We start from the raw sequence: 22,635 nt of genomic DNA on the forward strand, positions 1-22,635 counted from the left end.
AGAAATAAATATTTTGTTAAGTGCTGGGGGCCAAATCATCCGCCACAAAAATTCCCCAAATGGAAATGACAGTTATTAGTTTCCTTGTTTCTCTAGTTTACAGTAGCTCCTACACCTCTCACCTGGAGCAGTTAAAACATTCAACAAATCCATTAAAGCTCGTCCCATTGTCTTTGAAGAAATACTGCGTCTGCTCTGTAATGCAACTCTCCTTAGATGAGATATCAGACTGCTTGTCATCCGCTGTGTGAAAAACACAAGTACAATTCAATGTTGCATGCTCAAAATAAACCACAATGCCAAAACCACACTGTCTTGAGTGATTACATCTTTCCTCAAAATCCGTGCCGAATACAATTCCCTGTTTTTTGTGATTTATAAGCAGCCCAATTTACAGGTTTGTAGGTGAAAGGAGACATATTTGCATTGAAAAGAACAAAAAAATGAACTACTTCAGCATATTTAGGTTTTTGGACTGAATTATTCAACACAAAAAAGGGCACATTTGTTTTTTGATTTAGTGCCTAAAAGCCCTTACTGAACATGCAAGCTTTCACTGATACAATGATGATACAAAGCTTCCCAAAATATACAGTAAGTGGCCAAAATGTACATTCTGTTCCCATCATATTTATTGTCTGTGACATTCTGAAATAATCCAGTGAATATGTGACCAAGCTTTACACATGAATGAAATCAGTCTGACGGTGAACCCGCCAATAAGACAAAAACATGTGAAATCTCCAGACGGCAATAGCATAATCTTTATTTGACGGCGATTCATCGAGCTCTTACCTGCCTCAAGGAAACTGGGAAATGTAAGGCTGACAAACAACTGCTGCAACATTGACCTGAATAAACAAAACAAACAATGATGGATATGTCACAGAAAATTATATGACACGTGATGTTAAATGACCTGCTATTGGTACACTCACCAGGCGGCCGCAGATGCCCACCAACCAATGTTCAAGATATTAGCTATGGTGGGCTAAAAGACACAAACAATGCATTAAACCAAAATTGTCAAGTTAGCATGTTAATTTAGATTAATTATTCATTAACAGATTTTTATAAAGTCTACATAAGAAAGAATGACATACTTAAGAGATTGGAGGCTTGTAAATATTGAGAAATTTGCCTTTAAAGTTTTCCAAAATGAACATAATCTTAATATCCTAATGATTTTGGGTATTAAGCGAAAATGCAAGTAAATTGCGCATTTAAACGGGCTGCTTAAGTATTGTTTGCATAATGGCTTAAATAAAAAAGCGGGAAAACAAAAACGTCGGCAACTACGTCAGCAGGTCACATCAGCACCATTTGCCGTAGTATGCTCGTGAATGTGCACTGATGGACCAAGGAGGAGAACAAAATGTTGAATAAAATCATTCGTTTTGTTTTCTTGAAAAGTGTTCTTGTCGCTTCAAAATATTATTATTGAACTACTGATGGAACATAGACCTTTGGCGATGTCTTTCATTCTTTTTGCGCTTGATTGTGAAAATCTGCAGTCAGTCACAAGCCTGCCGGTTTTAATAAAAAATATCTAAAAATGTGTTCTGAAGACAATCGGAGGACTTGGTGGTTTAGAACGATGCGGGGGTAAGTGATTTATTGTAAATTTGTCATTTTAGGGTAAACTAACCCTTTATGTATCTACGCGAGGTCTCTTTTTTAAATAATTTTTTAAGACCTTATTCAGCCTGTCACCATGTTGATTCCGATGCACACACAAAAATAAAAATTAAATGAATATTTTATGTTATTTAAAGAGCTGTGCTTTCTCCATTTGTTGCATATTACTGCTTCTGGTTTGTGCATTTTAATTCACCGAATTCCTAAGTATGTTGTTAACCAAAAACTAAAATAGAAGACACATGTATAGACTGATATTTTTTCTGATGTCTGGACTTTATCATCATGGGTTTAGGAAAATATAAACAGATGGTTTGATATATTGGTAATAATTACATTATCTGAGAATTTATATTTTATGTTTTGACTGAAAATGTCACATCCACAATGCTGGAATTGCTCAGTAACGTCTTTCCTGCTTTTTATCTGCAAATATATGCAATTAATTTAAAAACAGTGCTTAAAATACATTTAAGCCTATAGATTAGTTACAATATAAGCATTTTATCCAAAGCGGCTTGCACAAAATTCATTTTCTGTCTACATTTTATTATAATGGAATAAAACTTAATCATAGCATTGTAAAACATTTTATATACAAAGTAATATATATATACAATGCTGATTTATTTATCAATAAATAACTTGTTAATACTCATCAATAAATATTAATTAATTAAACACAATTAATCACATATAATATAAATATCTGAATAACATACACAACATCTCCTCAGGCTCAGAAACTCATTATTCTCTCAAACATTCTTTTGTAAGGTACATATATCCGGAGCAGAGGAGCACCAAAACATCCTGATTTGTATTGGCAGCGGACCCCGTTCAGCCTTGCCAGACAGAAGAGATGCAGTGCCAAACAATACGGGAGATATTAAGGGGAAGCTCAGCAGATGCAAGCATAAATCTACAAACATGGTTAAAAACGTTCAGGAGACGATTAGTCGTCGCGCACACTGCTCTGGTTAGCACGACAGAGGAAGCGTCTCTTCGTGATGATTCACGCTTGACTCCGTTTTAAGGGATTTAGTCATCGTGTTCAACAAAACTGAAGTCGTAAGGATCACAGAAAGTGTCGTGAGGCTGGCTTATCAGGTTGTTGTGAAACGATAATGCTCAACCACAACACTCTCTCTCAGTGCTTGACTAAGCATTAATGTGTTAAAAAACATGCTGAGTATGCACATTTCTAATGACTTATGACAGAGGTAATAAAACTGTGGTGACATAGACAAAACCAGTTTACTTACATTTATGCATTTGGCAGACACTTCAAAAAGTAAGTTTAAGTTATGTAGGTTTGTATGTGCATTGCGTTCCCTGAGAATTGCACATGCGCTTGAGAACACCATGCACTACAAGATGAGCTACAGCAACTTAAAGGGATAGTTCACCCAGAAATTTACACACCTTCATGTTGTTACAAACCTGTATGAATTTCTTTGTTCACAAAGGTATATATTTTAAGGAATGTTTGTAACCAATCTGATCAGAAGCCCTATTGACATCCATAGTAGAAAAATAGAATATATGGAAGTCGATTGGGGTTCTGATCGGTTCTGAACTATCCCTTTTACAGACTTCCGCTGCAAATGCTTGACTTTACAAACTGATAGAGCTTAAAGGGACATTCCACTTTTTTTGAAAATATGCTCATTTTCCATTCAGCTGATTTCCTGGTCTGTACCCCTTTTAGCATAGCTTAGCCATTGAATCTGATTAGACCATTAGCATCGCTCTCAAAAATAACCAAAGAGTTTTAAAACTTTTCCTATTTAAAACTTGACTCTTCTGTATTTACATTGGGTACTAAGACAGACGGAAAATTAAAAGTTTTTAATATGCTAGGAACTATACTCTCATTCTGGCGTAATAGTCAAGGACTTTGCTGCTGTAACATGGCTGCAGGAGGCGTAGTGATATTATGCACTGCCGGAAAATAGTCCCCTTGGTTACTTTCAATAGCAGGGGACTATTATCAGGACCTGGAAAATGCTAAGTTATGCTAAAAGTAGTACCGCCAGACCCGTTTAACTCTAGGGGAGCTGGAAAATGAGCATATTTTCAAAAAAAGTGGAGTGTAACTTGTAATGAACATACATGATTAAATTCAAGATAATCGCTTTGTGTATTTTCTATGCAAAGAAAATGTAATTACATGAAACTTACCACATAGACTGATCTGAGACCAGCGGCGGCTTTCGTTTCTTTTATGGGATCGCAGAGAGCCTGATAGTCAAATGTTTTGATGACGGAGAACAGCGATCCATTCATCAGATTTCTCATCAGGCCAGGATCAACCATACCGAAAAACTCTCCAATCTAAAGACATACATTGTTCACAAACATTAACATACATATCAACAGTATTGTGAAACATATAGATTTTTTAATAAATATATAAAGCTATGGTAACTGTACCACTGTATAAGCTATGACTGAACCCTCTACAGATGAAAAGATTTTGGGTTTTTAGAGGGAAAAAATACATAAAAAAGCTTCCCTGGATGTTCCCAAAGAGATATAGCTATGCATTTGTCAGATTTAGTTAACTTCTGGGAACAATTTTGTCCCTAAAGTCTAGCAAAGTAAACCCACTTAAGAAGCTTTTAATCCAAGCGTAAAGCAGAATGGCTTTGTCATGCACCATTGCAAAATATAACATAGCCATTATTTTATAAAATGACCCATAAACCATAATTTTAAAAAAGCGAACTGTGAAAGGATTTTCTTGTTTTCAATTAACAAAATTGAAACACAAAACAATGAAATGCTTATTTAATAGGCATTTGGTCTACAGATGTCCCAGGATGAGCTACATGCAATGTAAATATAATAAAATAAAGCCCTAAATACACATGCTTCTGAGCGGACTGTTACTGTATGTCTTCTAGTTATGTCTTTAGTTCAGTAGACCATAGATCAGTTTTAAGAAACATTACCAACTGTACATCTACTTTATATGAATCACTATAAACTGGAGTTTAATGGAAAATGTTATTACTCAGTGGTTGCTCTTTCATAGCTCAGGTGATTTAATAAAGTTCTCAGTTCTGTTTGATTTTAAGTCTAAATAAATTGAAATTAAAAACTTTTTTATATATTGTGGTATTTTTAACAAATGACTTATCTGTGTGCTTTATTATTATTAAAAAGAAAATCATGTGCCTTCATAATCTTTGATAAAAAAATCAATGCTTATCTCCTCCCCTCCTTGAAACAATCTCTCTTTACTTCCAGACACAAGAATGGTGCGAGAGCGTGGCTGGAAAATGATCGCAGGGATTAGCAAATAGCAACATGGCCCAACTTCCAATGATCCAATCAATTCTCGATGGACGTAACATTGGGGTTAGGGGTGGGGTTTCATTATTGTTTTATAGATGTTTTAGCAGGAACAACAAAAACCAATGGCTTTTGTGGACCAAGTGTAACTTCTGGTAAACTTCCGCAAAGAATACAAAACACCACAGTCTTTTTATTATTATTTTGATTACAAACAAAAAATAAATAACAAGATTATACAATAGTTAGCTAAAGCGTATCAAAAACTACAATAAGCAAACATTATCATTACAATGTTAACTACAGATCGACTAACAAACCTCTCTTTACACAGCAGTGATCCATGATCGTCGTCATCTTTAGGAAACCAAAATATGTGTTATTTTCTACATGGTATTTGTTCCAGAGTTCAGTTTACCTACTAGTCAGACCTTTAAACAAACAGATTCACTTCGTACAAATTTATAGAAATTAGCCGACTTGTAAAATACTTACGAATTCCTGTGAGTTCAGGTTGTTTATCTAGAAATATCTACTGTATGGTAAAAAAATATTAAATATTTCCTTTAAAGAACATTTTGGCAATTTCCACCACTGAAGATAAATATTTGAGATTTTATCGAGATCTCAGCTGGAAAATTTTCTATCTTATGGAATAGAAAAAAAGAATTTAAATGGATTGAACTGACTGAAAAAAAGGTTGAGAGTACTTAACCCTATAAAATGCAAGAATAATACAAAAACAAAACTTAAACTTTCTAAATTTACTGGCCACCGATTTTGTATGGGCCCTCATATGGGAAAATATCACAACATATAATTTCATGACAGGCATGGGTCACTGTCTCTGGGTTGAAAACATGTATATTTCCACCAGTACTATCAATAGTGTTCATGCAATGTTTAAAGACTGAGGAACCAACCGCGTTCACGGGAGGCCAATAGGTTCTGTCCTAATCTTATTAGGACAACCTACTGCAGTACATTATCATAATTTAAACCAAAGAGCGAGCTGTCTGTGAGCCCAGAAAATCTCTGAGGTGTTATATTGACTGTGAGTGCGTGGTGCGAGAACAAAAAAACACCCCTGTTCTGGTTACTGTTAAGAACACACACAGGTTAGCTTCCAGCTTTGTATTAGACGCAAAAATGTACGAGCGTGTGCGCTCGAGACTATAAGTCAGTCCAAAGGCAGTATAAATCCTGAAGCGTACAAAACGCCCTGCGTTCCTCGTGCAATAACAGCGGTAATGAATGTGCGGTCTGCCCGTCGGACCCGGCTGACCCCAGGAGAGTCTGCCCAATAGACGGTATTTAGGGCAGGATCGGTCCCCGAGGCTTCAGCCCTGCTGCCAAACACTTCGGCCGTGATTTATCCTGCACACACTCCGCTCTGATTGGTTTCCCTCGCTGAGCTTAACTTTAAACATTTACTCTGCCGCTGCTGTCGGCGGGGCGCGGGTGGCCGATCTCCAGGGGTCAGAGGGGGGTAATATGGAATAGAAGTATAACAAAGAGGTTCTGATTGGGTGAAAGAGAGGCCCACCTTACTGATGTACTCGTCCTGATTGGCCATGATGAGAAAGCCGCCGTCGTCCAGAAGAACACAATCCAGATTCTTTGAGAAGAAAGGAGAGAATGATAAATGGGTAGTTCACACATAAAAAGTCCATGGATGTCAATGTCAAAAGTTTAGCTTTAAATTAATATGAATTTACAACATGTGGCCAAAAGTATGTGGACACAGAAATGACCACGCCTAGATGTGTCAAAACAAATGGCGTTATACCATGTTGGAGCTCTCTAACAACTTCTAAACTTCTTTGAAGGCTTTGCACAAGTTTGAGAACATGGCTACAGTCGAAGAGCTCAGACATTGATGTCTCTGTTTTATATACTGTGTCCATATACTTTATAATTGCCAGGTATATCTACAAACACATATACATACAGTAGTAGCCAAAAGTGATGTCCAATAGGGTAAATTTGCTTTTAAATCAGCCTCAGGTTAGATTAAAGAGCACCTATTATGCTGCGTTCACACCAAACGCGAATAGAGCGTCTGGCGCGAATTATTTCAACGTTAAGTCAATGTAAAGATGCAAGGTCTCGCAGCGCGAATGAGGTGTTAAGCGTGCCGCGGTAGATGCAAATTTGCCTCATTTGCGTGTCTAGTTCGCGTGAATGATGTGAATTCGCATCTGACACAGAGTTGAAAAAATTGAACTTTTGCGTCAATTCGTGCCACATTAACCACATAATCAACATGGAGTAACGACTGTGTCAGTGAGCAGTCACCCAGAGTTATATGACACGAGTTCATATGTCTATAGAGACAGGAAATGATGAAACTCACAAAACTGAGAACGCCTCCGGAGATCAACATCAATTAACATCAGCCATCTTGCAAACAGACAACCGCCTAGCACTTGCCCCTCCCACAAGAAGCGGATTTCGCCTCGGATGTGCATTAATTTATCTTCACTTTTTATGTGCGTCTATTCCGCTCTAGACGCGCGAATGCCTTCAAAATGTTAAAGCAGGCAAACTAGATGCGGTAGACGCGAATTTGATGCTCTATTCGCGTTTGGTGTGAACGCAGCGTACCATTGCTAACAATAACGTTATTTTGTGTATTGGTATACGCATGATTTATGTTTAAAAACACATTTTCCAGATACCAGACTAGGGCCGGATTATCCATAGACAGGATTGGACAAGTGCACTGGGGCACCAGGCAATAAGGGGGCACCAAGGGACTGCGGCCAAAATGTTTTTAATTTACAAGTACTCGCGCATGTGCGGGCACACGTGACAAAACTACTGAATGCGCGAACGGGTTTTAACCGTTCATTTGCATGATGCGTAATATTTTTATGTCACCAAGCGCTCAGTTGATTCTGCCGATAGGTCTACGCAGCCTGGGTAAAGTCAACACATCACAATCAGAACCGCAGATGACCAAGCTGATCGATCAACTTTGCCAGGGCGGGCCGCGGCTTGAGCAGAACTTAACAGAATGGGTTTTATTCTAATTTATTAAGAGGTAATACAGCATATATTGACTACAATTTTAGCTAAATTTTTAACTCTTTCGCCGCCATTGACGAGATTTTCCGTCTTTCCGCAATACCGCTATTATCCACCAGGTGCCCTTCCGCAACTTTTTAAACCCAGAAGTATTGCCCTATGGCAAGCAGCTGCATGTCCGTGTCTGTTTTAAAGATCGCTCTGAATGGGATCTCTATGAAAAGTCCGTCACAAAAATTGAATTATCTCTGCTTTTTGCTCAAAATGTGGTGTTTTTGCAGAAACCTACCCATATTCAAAAGCTGATTACAAAAGAACCACTGAAGGTAGGATGAAACATTTTTTTTTTTTTTTTTTTTTGAAAGCAGAGGGTCTGTTCTTTCATTTGGTATATTGTATGTTTATATATTTAAAGAAGAACATTTTCTGGAAGGCATTTAACTTTGGTAAAAATCATGAAAAACGCTGGCGCTGGCTGGCAACTTTTTTTAAAAACGCTGGCGGTGAAAGAGTTAATAAAATATTTGAATAAAGAGCAAAGTTTGACATCACTTTTGGCCACTGTATACTGTGCGGTACATAAATAAAACTGCATAAATGTGATTTTACCTCATCGTTCCTTTTGCACCCACAGATTTCACCAGCACACTGTGCAGAAAAAAGACAATACGATATTAGAGACACGAATATGAATGTGAAAAATCAACAATCAGAGTGTCATTCAAAATTCATGAGAAATTCAAGTGAAGTCAAATAAAAGTGACGTGTCATTCTCGAAATGTGACTCAGAAGTGGTGAACACACGCACTGTAAGTCGTGAACAAACACATACGGAGCAGAGGGCAGATATCCCTGCAGTGCCTGGGGGCAATTGGGGGAAACATGCCGTGCTCAAAGGGAACCTCTCATTCGTGAAACTTGGCAACTTTCAAGTTACAAGCCTGACTTTCTAACCATTACTCCATGACTGTAATATATAGGGTTACCATTGCTAAAAAATGTGGCCATCTCAGAAAAATCTCACCTCAGATGAAATGGTAGCATTCATAAAGCTGTCCATCCAAGTCAGTATGTCTAGTTTTACTCCAACCACTGAAACAGGAAAAAAGTTCACTTTTGAGTTCACTACAGACTGTCCAAAGACAAAAGGACTATTTGAAATAAATGTTCACATTTTATCATTTGTGTGATCAGGATGAGCTGAGATGGGCAGAGTATTTATACAGTAGGATTTACATCTTGAAACTGATCTATTTACTACAGTCTATACAGCAGACTCCCACCTGCAGGTTTTAGTCTAAAATCATCGATCTTCAGATCCATGGCTCTGCTCACTAAAACAGACTCTTGTGTTTCTGAAAAAGAAACAATGCAAAATGTTTATTAACACACAAAGAAAGTGTGGCCCCACTATAACAACCCCACACACCCCATTACCGTTTGCATATGGTTTGGATGTAAATATGTAAAGATCATTATCCAGACTTCTCTTGTAGAAACTGCACTCGTATGTTTCTGCTTGTTCGGTCCATTCATGAACAGCACTGTGCACAAACACACACACGCATATAAACAATTTTAGTCCAGATCCCATAAGCCTGTCTGTTATTTCGTTCTTTATATAATGCAATTTTACCTTGAAGGATAGACTCTAGTGACACCGCCGTCTGTAGCTACAAACTTAGCCCTGATTCTCTCGCTCCTGTTCAAAAACATACACTTTTAAAAAAGTCCCCCCAATCACACTGAAAAGAGTATACAGTACTCCTGCACACATGACACTGAGCCAAGCCCAATTTTCCGAGCAATGATCATGCCTTTATTTTTGTTTGACTCTGGTCTTGTATGTTTGTTTGTAAGAGATGCATGATCATCCCTTTAGAAATCTCCTTTTATGTTTAACTGTGCAAAGAATGTTACCAGAACTAAAATGATGAGGGGATGAGCAAATAACAGAATTTACACTTTTGAATGAACAATTTTTTTACTTTTTTTGCAGTTGTTGTATGTTTCGAATAAACTCACGGTCTTTGTTTGTTCCAGTGCTTGGTCAGTTCGGCAGTGATACCAGCATCCAACAGCATCCTGTTAATCAGGTCCGTATTACCTAAAAAAAAAAAAAAAACGCAGATGTACAGTATTGTAGACAGTGTGCAAACTTAAAGCATAGTATAAAGTATAGTCTGCATTTATACGTGTATGTGAATGTACATGCATGGTCGAACGCTCAGCCTTGCAAAGCAAACAGTAGTTTATTTAAAGGCCTAAGTATGGTCCATTTTTTACACGAACAAGAGGGTCCCCATACAGTGCACGTGATGCAATTTTTGTCATCAGAAGAGTGCGGATGTACTGTACGCACACCACCCAATTTTTGAAATGCACATGCGTCTTAAGGAGAATGTAGTATGTAGCCTAGGTAGTGCATTGCATTTTGTCGCAATGCACATGCGTCAGAAGTCTGTGTATACGTAAGAGTCAAATAAACTATACTTTGCAAGGCTGTGCGTTCGACTGAGCGTGTACATTCGCATGCGCGTAAAAAACAGTCTATACTCTGGGCTTTACTCGTATGTGTACGCAGACGACAAAATGCATTGAGAAAAAATGCAACGCATCTACTGAGCTACAAAAACATTCTGCGGTACGTGCATGCGTTACCTACGTATACAATAGACGCAAAGTTTTAAAAATCCAGCCGTGCACGTTCAGTACACACGCACTCTTCTGATAACGAATATTGTGTCATGCACACGTGCTCTCGTACACATAAAGCATGGACCATACTTTAGCCTTTAAAGGCGGGGTGCATGTTTTTTTTTTAAACACTTTGGAAAAGGGAGTGGGGCCGAGTACCAAAACACACACAGCCAATCAGCAGTAAGGGGCGTGTCTAATAAACTAATCGTTGCCAGTGTGTGGGGCGGGTCTATCAAAAGAAGGTCCAGATTTTATTCGGGTAGGAGTGTGTTTGTTTAGGTAATTTCAAATGTCAACATTGGTTTTCAGATATGATGCACCCCGCCTTTAAGCTTTAGTGTTGTGTCTTAAAACAACAGTATTTTTGTCTCTTTCAACACTGCTTGACATGACTATTGTTCAACCATCACTGTCAGTATATATCTTCCTGTAGCTCAACCGATGGCTCAACCGAGTGCATGGTGCTTGAAACACCAAGGTCATGGATTTGAATCCCACAGTACACAAAAAGTGTCAAAATGCATGTCATGAAACATGTCACCCTGGATTAAAGTGTCTGCCACATGTAAATGTACAAAATGACTCCCACACCACAGAAGCAAAATATAACAGAGGATCAATGAGCACAGAACCAAACTTTAACCTTAGGTTTAATTAGATAAATGCATAAACACCTGGTCATGAATAACAACGGGCTCCACATTCTGACCTTTGTGGCAACCGGTGCCAAAGTCATAAGAAGTAGGACTTCATAAAAAGAGAGAGGGGGGAGGCGGTTGGAAAAGTAACACATAGATTAATTTTCCGAGACGTGGAACACGATTGTATTTTTCGGGCGTATGAGACGGCACTAACTGTTCAAAGGTCCGCGTTTTTTTTTTTGCTGGTACGTTCCGAGCGCTCCGAATGTTTTATAACATCGCACTGCAGTTCATTACCGCAAAGCCTTTACGACAAAGCACACACACACTTCAGAAAGAGCAGCTGGTGTACAACTTTATTCCATCTCCCTTGGCACACTCCCCCCTGCACGCTGCATGCTTTTCATTAGGACCTGATTGAGAGCAGCTCGAGGACACAATTCAACTGATCCGCCTGTGTTTGACAGTGAGGAAATCATAGACTTAAAATACCTGGACCGAAGAGGAGTCAGTTACAAATAGCCATAAATAAGCGTGTATGAGTGTTTACAACTCGATGTTTGGCTGGTTATGCAATTTTTATGGTCTTTGATCCCAGGGAATTACGCAAATAAACATAAAAGCTCCTTTTCTCGGAGCGGAAACAGATGACGGCGCAACCGAATGAACCAAACGATTGTTTGTTGGTGAATACGAGAGAATTTGTGTCAGTCTGTTAGATGTCTGAAATAACAATCAACTTTTCGAGCATTTTTCCCCTGTAATCTTACCAATGCACCAGTGGCTCTTTTTCAGTTTTAGTGTTTTATAGGCATGACAAATATTCGTACATTTGTATTGCCAAAGCATTAGATGTACTGCCCCTAAGTGTGTGTGTGTGTGTGTGACATGTCCTGCTTTTCCTCTTTCACACAGGGTAATTGGTGCACAATGGGGGTGGGCGGGGGTCCGTAGGTATAAAGTATTACAGCCAAACCTACACATTCAACACATGTGCACCGAAGCAAGTGATTACCGCACCACCAACTGATCCTGCTGAGATCAAAGTGGCCTGCAGAGAGGAAGGTGTGTGTGTGTGTGTTTGGGGAGGGGGGTGTCTGTGTGTGGGTGCAAGGGGTTGCCTTAACATGGTCAACAAGAGAACAATAAATACAATTAGACCTGAAATACACAAGCCACTCTAAGGGCTCTCAATGTTTGACAATTGCTGTGTATTTTAGCTTAAAATCTTAATTTAATAATAAACAAGGGGTGTGTGGGAGCTGCTTATAATGTAGGTGAGTCGCCACATTCGGAAAACCCGAGAAGTTGCCTTAAGTGAATGGAAGCCTATGCTGTCTACAGGAGAAATAATTCAGATTATGAAGAGATTCAAATAGTTACTTCCTTGAGGTTGGTTGATGAAAAGTACCTCTGAGTCTGACTTTGTTTCGATTAAGATTATGACCTCATAAACTGCTCTCTTAAATCTCTCAGTAGCCCTGAGGATGAACCCTGAACCCTTTAATGTCGGTTTGAATCGCTGACCTCAAAACCACCACCCTCAGTGTTATACAGGTCACTTTGGATATGAACTAGCAGGCCTGACTGGTAAAAATAATACTCACAATGTGGGTCGTTGGGGGTCTTCGTGTCGATGTATTTAATAAAGTCCATAAGAAATTCTGTGTTGTTATCGCTCTGAGGTTTGAGGTCTTCACAGTACTCTCTGAAAACACCAACATAGCATTTGTGGCAATCATTTGGAATAAACAGAGTAAATATCCAATTAATATCTATGTACTTTGTCATAATTCATGACAGTCATGCTTGGTTGTCAATGTCAAAGTGCCTCTACATTTTTTTTTTGCACATTTTGGTCAATATTTCCTTAGATGCACATATATATCGGCCAATAATCTGCATCAGTCAATAATTTAACCTCTTAAGCGTCACCCCACCCTATTGAGTTAAATCTACACTCTTGGAGCTTTCAAACAATATACAGTTTGTCAGGATTAGATAAGAATTCACATGCAAACATTGAAGTAAATGTAGGCATCCTGCTGGTGGGACTGTGACATTTAGCAGAAAATAAATGTTTTGAGGCACACTCTCTTCATAAATGAATCAATTACTCTCCCTACATAATTTATTTAATAAAACACTGTTGAAATGTCTATTCTGGAGGCTTAGACCTTTGTAACGATATATAGTTTGTAGTGATAGATTAAAATTTACATCAACAAAATTGATGCAAACTTAGGTGTCCCGTATTCAGGACAGCGATGCTTCCTTAAAGGAATATTCCATTTTCTTAAAAGAAAAATCCAGATAATTTACTCACCACCATGTCATCCAAAATGTTGATGTCTTTCTTTGATCAGTCGAGAAGAAATTATGTTTTTTGAGGAAAACATTGCAGGATTTTTCTCATTTTAATGGACTTTAATGGACACCACCACTTAACACTTAACTCAACACTTAACAGTTTTTTTCAACGGAGTTTCAAAGGACTCTAAACGATCCCAAACGAGGCATAAGGGTCTTATCTAGCAAAACGATTGTCATTTTTGACAATAAAAATAACAAATATCCACTTTTAAAGCACAACTTCTCGTTTAAATCCGGTCGTGATGCGCCAACGTGACCCCACGCAATACATCATGACGTCAAGAGGTCACAGAGGACGAACGCGAAACTCCGCCCCAGTGTTTACAAATGTGGTGAAAGAGGACCGTTCCTACGTTGTTGTATGTCAACTGATACTAATTAATGTCTTTGTGTGAGTTTATTGTTTAAAATGGTCCGCAAATGTGCGTTTTATATATGTAACACATGACCTCCCTACGTCACTACGCATTTACGTTAGGTCGCGCTGGACCGGACCCAAACGAAAAGTTGTGCTTTAAAAGTGTATATTTGTTATTTTTCGGTAACGCTTTAGATTACAGCCCGGAAAGTACTGCATAAGTACAGCGAATTTACAGCGTATGTTTCTGTAATTAAAGTTTACATATGAAGTACATACGTGTAATTATAAGGGAACAATTTATAATATTTGGGGAATAAAGGGGTAACAACCAGGAAAAATACAAATAATATATGCAGTAAAGTACTGCGTAAGTACAGCAAATTTACAGCGTATGTTTCTGTAATTATAGTATACTTATGAAGTATATACGTGTAATTATAAGGAAACAATTTATAATATTTGGGGAACAAAGGGGTAACAACCAGGAAAAATACAAATAATATACTGTATGCAGTAAGTATTTTAGATTACTAAACAAAACTTAAAATTCAGTTAATGTGTTTATGCTATTTATTAGTACGATACAATTTATTTAGAATTTTCAATAAAGGTTCCTTACCTTAAGAAAGAAAAAGAGTTCAGGAATTTGTTGGGTCATCAAGCAAAATTAAAAATAGGCAAGGCAACTTTGGTGAAAACAAAGCAAGCAAAACTAAAACTACACTCTTAGAACGAATGTGTTAAAAACAACACATTAGTGTTGATTCTGGGTTGACACATTAAATGCGTTGTCCCAAAATCCACCCATCTCTGTGTTATTATGGAAACAACACATTTTGTGTTACTTTTAACACAACTTGTGTTATATTTTAACACAAAATCAACACAAAATGATATATAATGTGTTAAAATTACACATAATGTGTTAAAAACTTAACACACAAGGATGTGTAAAAAATTAACACATCCTTTCTAAGAGTGAATTTTCTGTAGTTACTGTTTTGTGTTGTTACAGTCTAAGTCAAAAAATTTTACCCCCTTGTTTCTCGTAGTTACAGAGTAAGTACAGAATCTGCGGGCTGTAAATTAAAGTGGCACTTTTTACCCCCTTGTTTCACGTAGTTACAGAGTAAATACAACATCTGCGGGCTGTAAATTAAAGTGGCACTTGTTACCCCCCTTGTTTCACGTAGTTAACGAGTAAATACAACATCTGCGGGCTGTAAATTAAAGTGGCACTTGTTACCCCTTTGTTCCGAAAATATTATAAATTGTTCCCTTAAAATTACATGTATGTACTTTATAAGTACACTATAATTACAGAAATGTATGCTATAAATTCGCTGTACTTACGCAGTACTTTACTGCATATATTATTTGTATTTTTCCTGGTTGTTACCCCTTTATTCCCCAAATATTATAAATTGTTCCCTTAAAATTACATGTACGTACTTCATAAGTAAACTATAATTACAGAAACATACGCTGTAAATTCGCTGTACTTACCCAGTACTTTCCGGGCTGTAATCTAAAGCGTTACCTATTTTTCTTGTCAAAAATGACAATCGTTTTGCTAGATAACACCCTTATGCCTCGTTTGGGATCGTTTAGAGTCCTTTGAAACTAAATGAGTCCATTAAAATGAGGAAAATCCTGCAATGTTTTCCTCAAAAAACATAATTTCATCTCGACTGAACAAAGAAAGACATCAACATTTTGGATGACATTGTGGTGAGTAAATTATCTGGATTTTTCTTTTAAGAAAATGGAATATTCCTTTAACAGTTTAAAGGGAAACACCACAGTTTTTTAATATTTTACTATGTTCTTACCTCAATTTAGATGAATTAATACATATCTATTTTTTTCAATGCGTGCACTTAATCTTTGAACAGCGAGTCGTGAATTTGTTAGCATTTAGCATAGCCCAATTCATTCCTTAGGATCCAAACAGGGATGAATTTAGAAGCCACCGAACACTTCCATGTTTCCCTATTTAAAGACTGTTGCATGGGTAGTTATACAAGTAAGTATATGGTGGCACAAAATAAAACAGAGTCAGGAGTGATGATGTTACTGTAACTTACTTACTTCTGCCATACAATATAGTTTTCATTTTTACACGCTTAGAAAATCGCCATGTTTCATTTTGTGCCACCATATTTACCGTATAACACAGTTGAACATAGTAAAATATTGAAAAAACGGTGGCGTTTTCCTTTAAAACAGCTAGTGACAGATACTTATGTCCGATATATCCTCTCAATCAAGAGAGAACAGGAAAGTGCAATGAATTTGAGCACTGTTTATAGAAAATGTAAATAAACATCACTAGTTTAATGTTGAATATTGGTCATTTTATGAATGAATAACAATCAGAAAATTCAATTTTCAGAATTTAGTTAATGCAAGTTAATATAACAACCAAATCGGTATCAGCATCGATAGATATCAGTTTGAATAATCGGCTATCTGTGAATTTTTTATATTGTTTTTATACGTTTGAAAAAGATCAGAATCAAAATGTTTCAGAACAACTCCTGTTGTGTTTTTCATGGAAAAAGGTCATGTGTGTTCGATAAAACACAAGGTTGAGCGAATCATGACAATTTCGCCAACATTATAACAGTCCCTTTAAGAATCTGACCTGGGTGCTATAAAAGTGTATCCATATTCTTCAAATTTGTCCTCCTGCAGACTTTCAGAGACTGAAAGAAATATGAAAGATCAGAAATCACTTCTGTTACTAAACATCATGCAGATAAATACAAATTAAAATTACTTATTAAAATCAAAATATTGCCTGAGAGAGTGAATCTCAACTGTACAGAGAGCAGACCGCTACACAACAGCTTGTAAAAATGTGCGTCTATATAGTACCGCAGTTATCTGCTGTGACACCCTGCTGTTCAGACACACGACCTCTCATACGGGTGGGCCACAGAGAGGAAGCTTACAATTAGCTGGTACTGAGATGCTTTATCCATTAATCTCAATGACTACATGCTGTATAAACATGTACTGTATATGCAGACATAATGTGGTCCAAAACTCTGAGATCGTTTTAAAATCTGGGTTTTACATTCCAGGCTTAATGCTTAAGGGTTCTGACACAACATAAAAGTGTAAAATGTAAAAAATGTTTATGATGTATCATAAATAACTCAGATTAAAAAAAGATTAACTATGGTAAAGCCTTTTTGAACAATTGGATGGAAGTCTATAAGAGCTCAATAATTTAGTGAAACAAACCTGTGTGTGTGTGACAGATAACACATCAGGGTTCATACATGAAGGATAAGACAAAAGGAAAGAAAAGGGTACTTGCCATCTTCTGAAGGGTCAAATGCCGCAGAGAGGGGTAAAAGGGAGCGATCGACCAATGAGATGAGAGGAAAGAGAGGCAGAGAAACAGGGTAAAACCACAGGGGTCAAAGGTGACCAATATTTTTTCACAGGACGAGCCTTGAATGAAAATATTGCATTCTGATCTAAGGGTTTCTGCTCATTGAGAATTGAAAGACAAGCAATGTGGGGTCTTACATGTGGTATAGCGGTCTGTTTATGTGATTATAGTGTCATTAATGAATTATGCATTCACATGAGCCATGACAGATGAGGGCAGAACTTCATGTGACAGATGTAATTTATAGTTTACACTTTGCATACATTAGCAAATCATTATGGTTACCTGTGGTTTGTAAATTACAGTCTTACTTAAGAATATTAGCCTATAACCTAAACAATTTGCCTTTGTCCTACACAAGGGATAGTTCACTCAAGCGATCCTCGATGTATATGATTATCTTTTCTCAGACGAACACAATCTGAGTTTTATTAGAAAATGTCCTGGCTGTTCCAAGCTTTATAATGGTAGTAAATGGTGCTTCTGATTTGAATCCTAAAAAAGTGCATCCATCCTTCACAGAAGTAATCCACACGGCTCAAGGGGGTTCATAAAGGCCTTCTGATTGTAATCAATGTGATTTTGTACGAAAAATATCAATATTTAAAACTTAGCATTTTTGGAGCTTCAAATCAGAAGCACTATTTATTACCATTATAAAGCTTGGAACAGCCATGACATTTTCTAATATAAGTCTGATTGGGTTTGTCTAAAAAAAGATAATCACATACATCGAGGATGACTTGAGGGTGAGGAAATCATGTGGTAATTTTATTTTTTGGGACTTTAAAGGAATAGTTCACCCAAAATGAACAGATGTCATAATTTGGTAACTTCATGCCGTTCCAAGCCCATATAATTTTAAGTACTACTAAATGATCAAGGGACGTCCAGCTCCAAAAACAACCATGAATGTACTGTAATATAATTTGTGCATCATAAACCAAATGTGTCAAATGAAAGTCTGCTCTCATGCCTCATTTGCATGTCCTCAATGAATAAAACTTTACGATTGGTGTCCATGCAACATAAAGCTCTTTAAAAAACTTCAGAAAATAGTCCAGAAGTTACATGGACCATATTTTTATTACAGTTATGGTGCTTTTGTTAAGAAAAACGTTATAATAACATTATATCACAAAATTATAAAAAAAAAAGTATGAATCTAGCCAAGAAAATATATTACAAAATCTCCACTTTAAGCTGAACCAACCCTTAAAACAATTTTCTTAACAATTTTACAAATCGTTTAAGAGAGCTCTGGATGAAAAACACACATTTTCGCATGATTGACATTAAACAACGCGAACTGTGTTATCCAATCTCTGTGGCGGGATCAGGTATAAAAGGACTCAAGGTTTTAAGGGTGTAAAATATAGTTTAGCGGATGTGCTTTTACAGTGGAAAGCAGAGATCTGGTGGCAGATGCGTGATTAGTACAGACTGTTATTGCGGTGCAGTAACGTTAGAAGCCTCGAAATTACGCTGTCCTGTTAAAGTTAAAAAAAGACCACACATACCAAAGCCACACCTGGACATGCACACATGGACTTAACACACACACAGAGGAGATGCTCTCTGAAGAGCGAGGCCTGTATTTGGTTAAACTGCTCCTTTATGAGGCTTTTAAAGCATCCAGATGATTCAGAGAGCAAGAGGGCGTAGATAAAATCTGTGGTTCAGAGCGCAGGGAGTCGCACTTGTTTTCTCTGTGGTTTCACCTTTTATACTTCTAAACATCTCTGATGTGCTTAGACATACACACAGACACACATTCAGATAAACACGCTGCTCGGTCACGGCGTGGGATGCGAGATCTATGCGCTCTGACATGAAGCTGCCAAACTTTTAACAAAAAAGGTGCTTAGAAGAACCAATTATGGCTGAACTTTTAACATCTGAAGAATCTTTTTTTGACTGAATGGTTCTTTGAGGAACCAAAAATGGTTCTTCTATGTCACCTTATTTTTTAAGAGTGCAGTTGTAAGGAGAGAATGATCTAAACTGCTTTACAGCCACACATGCAAAGCAGACGCAGCAAAGTGAGTGTTTGTGAATAATGTGCATTATTATGACTGTGATTTAAACAGGTGTACAGCAGGTGTGAGTATTAGAAACAGACTGATAGTAGGTTTGATCAATCTTTTTAACCAACATTTTATTTTTCTACTTAAACAGTTCATTAATGTTAGGTTTAACAATTCGTATACACAAAGATGACCTCACAAACAATAAGAAGGTGTCTTAGGCCAGAAATATATACTCAAGCACATAAATTCAGATGTTTGGACGTATACTTTTACAAATAAAGATCTATTAAGGATGATGGCATACAAGAATAATAACATATCATTTAAATATTCTTAAAATAACCATTTTTTTACATTTTCTATACCCTGCAAATCTTTTTATTTTCACTACAATACTTTTCTGTTACAGAAAGGTGCTGAAGATGTTGTTTTGGTTGTATTTACAGAATCATACAACACTAGAAATAATGTTTTAGGAACCTGTATTTTTAAGAGTGTATTTTAAAAAAAGCATTTGTTTTTCCTACTATGGAAGTCAATAGGCCAGGGTACAGTCATCTGTGCTTATCATCGTTTATCAAAATATTTTATTTTGTGTTTAGTGGAATAAAGAAACTCATACAGGTTAAAAACAACTTAATTTTCATTTTTGGGTGAACTATCTCTTTAACATAAACTGTCCGCTTTTACATCCAGTTTTCACTTACAGATGTCTAGTATTATATTAATACAAGCAGTTTGATCTTTGATAACTAAACCATATAAGCTACTTGTACCTGAATATTTACACATCTGTTTTATTGGCACAAGCATTGAATAAATCAACCTAAGGTTTATGCTAAATAATCCAAATGTTAGATTTAAAATATAATTTAAATGTAAAAATACACTGTAGGTGTGGGACTTGACTGTATTTTTGGGACTTGAGTATGTTTCTGGCCTTAGATACCAAAATAATTTAAAGTTAGACGAATGTGACCTTCGACCACAAAACCATAAGTCGCATGAGTATATATGTAGCAATAACCAACCATACTGTACATTGAATAATTTTTTTAAATAATTTTGACCCATACAATAAAATATTAATATTTTGTAAATGTTCTACTGTAAATATATAAAAAATGTATTTACAGTATAGTAACATGTGTTGCTTAGGACTTCATATGAACAACCTTAAAGGTGATTCTATCAATATTTAATTTTTTGCAACCTCAGATTCCAGATCTTCAAATAGTTGTATCTCGGCCAAATATACGTCCCATCCTAACAAACCATACATCAGTGGAAAACGTATTTATTCAACTTTCGAACGATGGATAAATCTAAATAGAAAAAAATTGACCTTTATAACTGGTTTTGTGGTCCAGGGTCACAAATTATGAGAAATGTGTACTGCTGATAAAAGGGGTTTGATTAAAACTCAAAGAAACTATTTCTGCTATTCTAAATAGTGCCACAAGAGGGACTTTTTCAATAAATGATAAGCTTCATATTTATACACAAAAATGTAGTATTATTTATTAAACACCATTATCTGCAACAGTAGTGATTATAAAAGGTCAGTGAGGCATTACAATGTGAGAGAACAGGAGAAAAAAAATACTTGCCAGAATTTTCCGAGGGTCTCCAAGCTACAGACAAACAAGGGAAGGGGGAAAGGGTGAGAGATGTGGAAAAAAGAGAGAGAGAGAGAGAGAGAGAATGAAAGGGTTTCAGGGAGGGAAAGAACATGAGGGATTTCACAATATTTTATTCAACCCCAGAAGCTTTGAATAAGAATATTGTATAGAAACTGTGAGCGTTTGAGATCTACTTTCCTCTCCCAAAAGCCACATGAGAGGAGAAGAGGGTAAACATGGGCACAGAGGTGCCTCTGGAGGAAGAAAACAGGGTAATATACACGGGGAGAGGCGCTTTGCCATTAAAGAGGTCGTCGGCACCATCTGGTGAAAGCTACTGGAGACAGACCACAACTGAGGAACCTCACTGTTACATCTCTGGAGGAGGCGAGGGTGTCAGAACTGAGATGTGAAATGGACCTGAGGGCGTGGGGTTGAATTTAAGGGGCTGCCTGGATAAAAACCAGGAGCTTGTGCTTCACTGAGGTTCTTCTGAGTTTGATAAAGGTGTGTGAGTGAGTGATGGTTTGGTGGGTACCTACATTTGGCTTGAGTGATGGTGTCTCCTATTTTGGGACTGATGTAGTGGAGACTGTACTCGGGCAGAACTAAAGCAAGACTAGTGGGAAGATAAGACAAATAAGAACGAAAATCATAAGAATTCCTGAAATTCTCCGCTGTTAAAATTTTGCAAGTGATAAAATACTAAGAATGCATAATACTGTAAAAATTTAAGATGTGACCCTACTTGTAAAAACCCAGCTACTCAAGTCAATTTTTGTGATTTGCTGTTTTCTACATAAACCTTTTAATATTTCCCATCCAAACTAATATTAAATATGTTAACTCAGGAAAGAACATTCATAAAACCAATTCATGGGGTGTTTATGTTTAACTATTGAGAGTGACTCTATATTACAAGTGCAATGTAGTATTTTAGTGATAAGGGGTATAACAATGGTCCTTGTGCTTTACTGTATGTTACTTTGATCTGATAAAACTCTATTAACATGACTTGGAACAGTGCCCTCTTGTGGGGTTTTTAAATTATATTTAAATGTACCTCACACATGCAATATTTTATTTGATTAAACACATACATACATACATACAATAAATGAATAGATCTAAGCAAAATAATCTGTTTTACCTGTAGTCTGTATGACTGACTGGACCCCAAGTGTAGGTTCTGATGCCACTGTCTATATAACGCTGCAATCAGATTAAAATGAGAAGAAAATTAATAAGAAGTTTGTTTTTACAGTATTACTAATAGACATAATATACTGTAGACAAGTGCTTCACAACTGAGGGTCGTGACCCAAAGGTCTGAAGTCTACATAATCAGCCATATAATTGTGCCTAGTTAAGACGAATAAACAGGCTTGTCAAGTTTCATTGCTGACATCAAAGTATGTGTGTCCAATCGATTTTACTGTGCAAATTCAGCTGTTACTTGGTAAAGACTTATTAAATTATTTTAATGTTAACATTAGCGGGGTGCATGACATGCCTTTATCCCAGAAAACCATGA

General features: G+C 36.9%; 1 protein-coding gene across 1 annotated transcript in view; it reads right to left on the reverse strand.

Annotated features, from left to right (window-relative positions):
• Positions 1-22,635, reverse strand: part of LOC135749924 (voltage-dependent calcium channel subunit alpha-2/delta-1) — a 67,737-nt gene that overhangs the window by 5,238 nt on the left and 39,864 nt on the right. The window contains 15 exon segments of the mRNA XM_073814766.1: positions 123-243; positions 796-851; positions 939-991; positions 3,823-3,975; positions 6,485-6,556; positions 8,578-8,616; positions 8,993-9,060; positions 9,252-9,323; positions 9,406-9,512; positions 9,605-9,670; positions 9,994-10,075; positions 12,917-13,017; positions 16,691-16,780; positions 21,640-21,720; positions 22,252-22,313. Of these exon segments, the coding sequence (XP_073670867.1) occupies positions 123-243; positions 796-851; positions 939-991; positions 3,823-3,975; positions 6,485-6,556; positions 8,578-8,616; positions 8,993-9,060; positions 9,252-9,323; positions 9,406-9,512; positions 9,605-9,670; positions 9,994-10,075; positions 12,917-13,017; positions 16,691-16,780; positions 21,640-21,720; positions 22,252-22,313 (1,223 nt within the window).

Source organism: Paramisgurnus dabryanus, chromosome 1 (assembly GCF_030506205.2).
Source record: "Paramisgurnus dabryanus chromosome 1, PD_genome_1.1, whole genome shotgun sequence".
In the NCBI taxonomy this organism is placed as follows: domain Eukaryota; kingdom Metazoa; phylum Chordata; class Actinopteri; order Cypriniformes; family Cobitidae; genus Paramisgurnus; species Paramisgurnus dabryanus.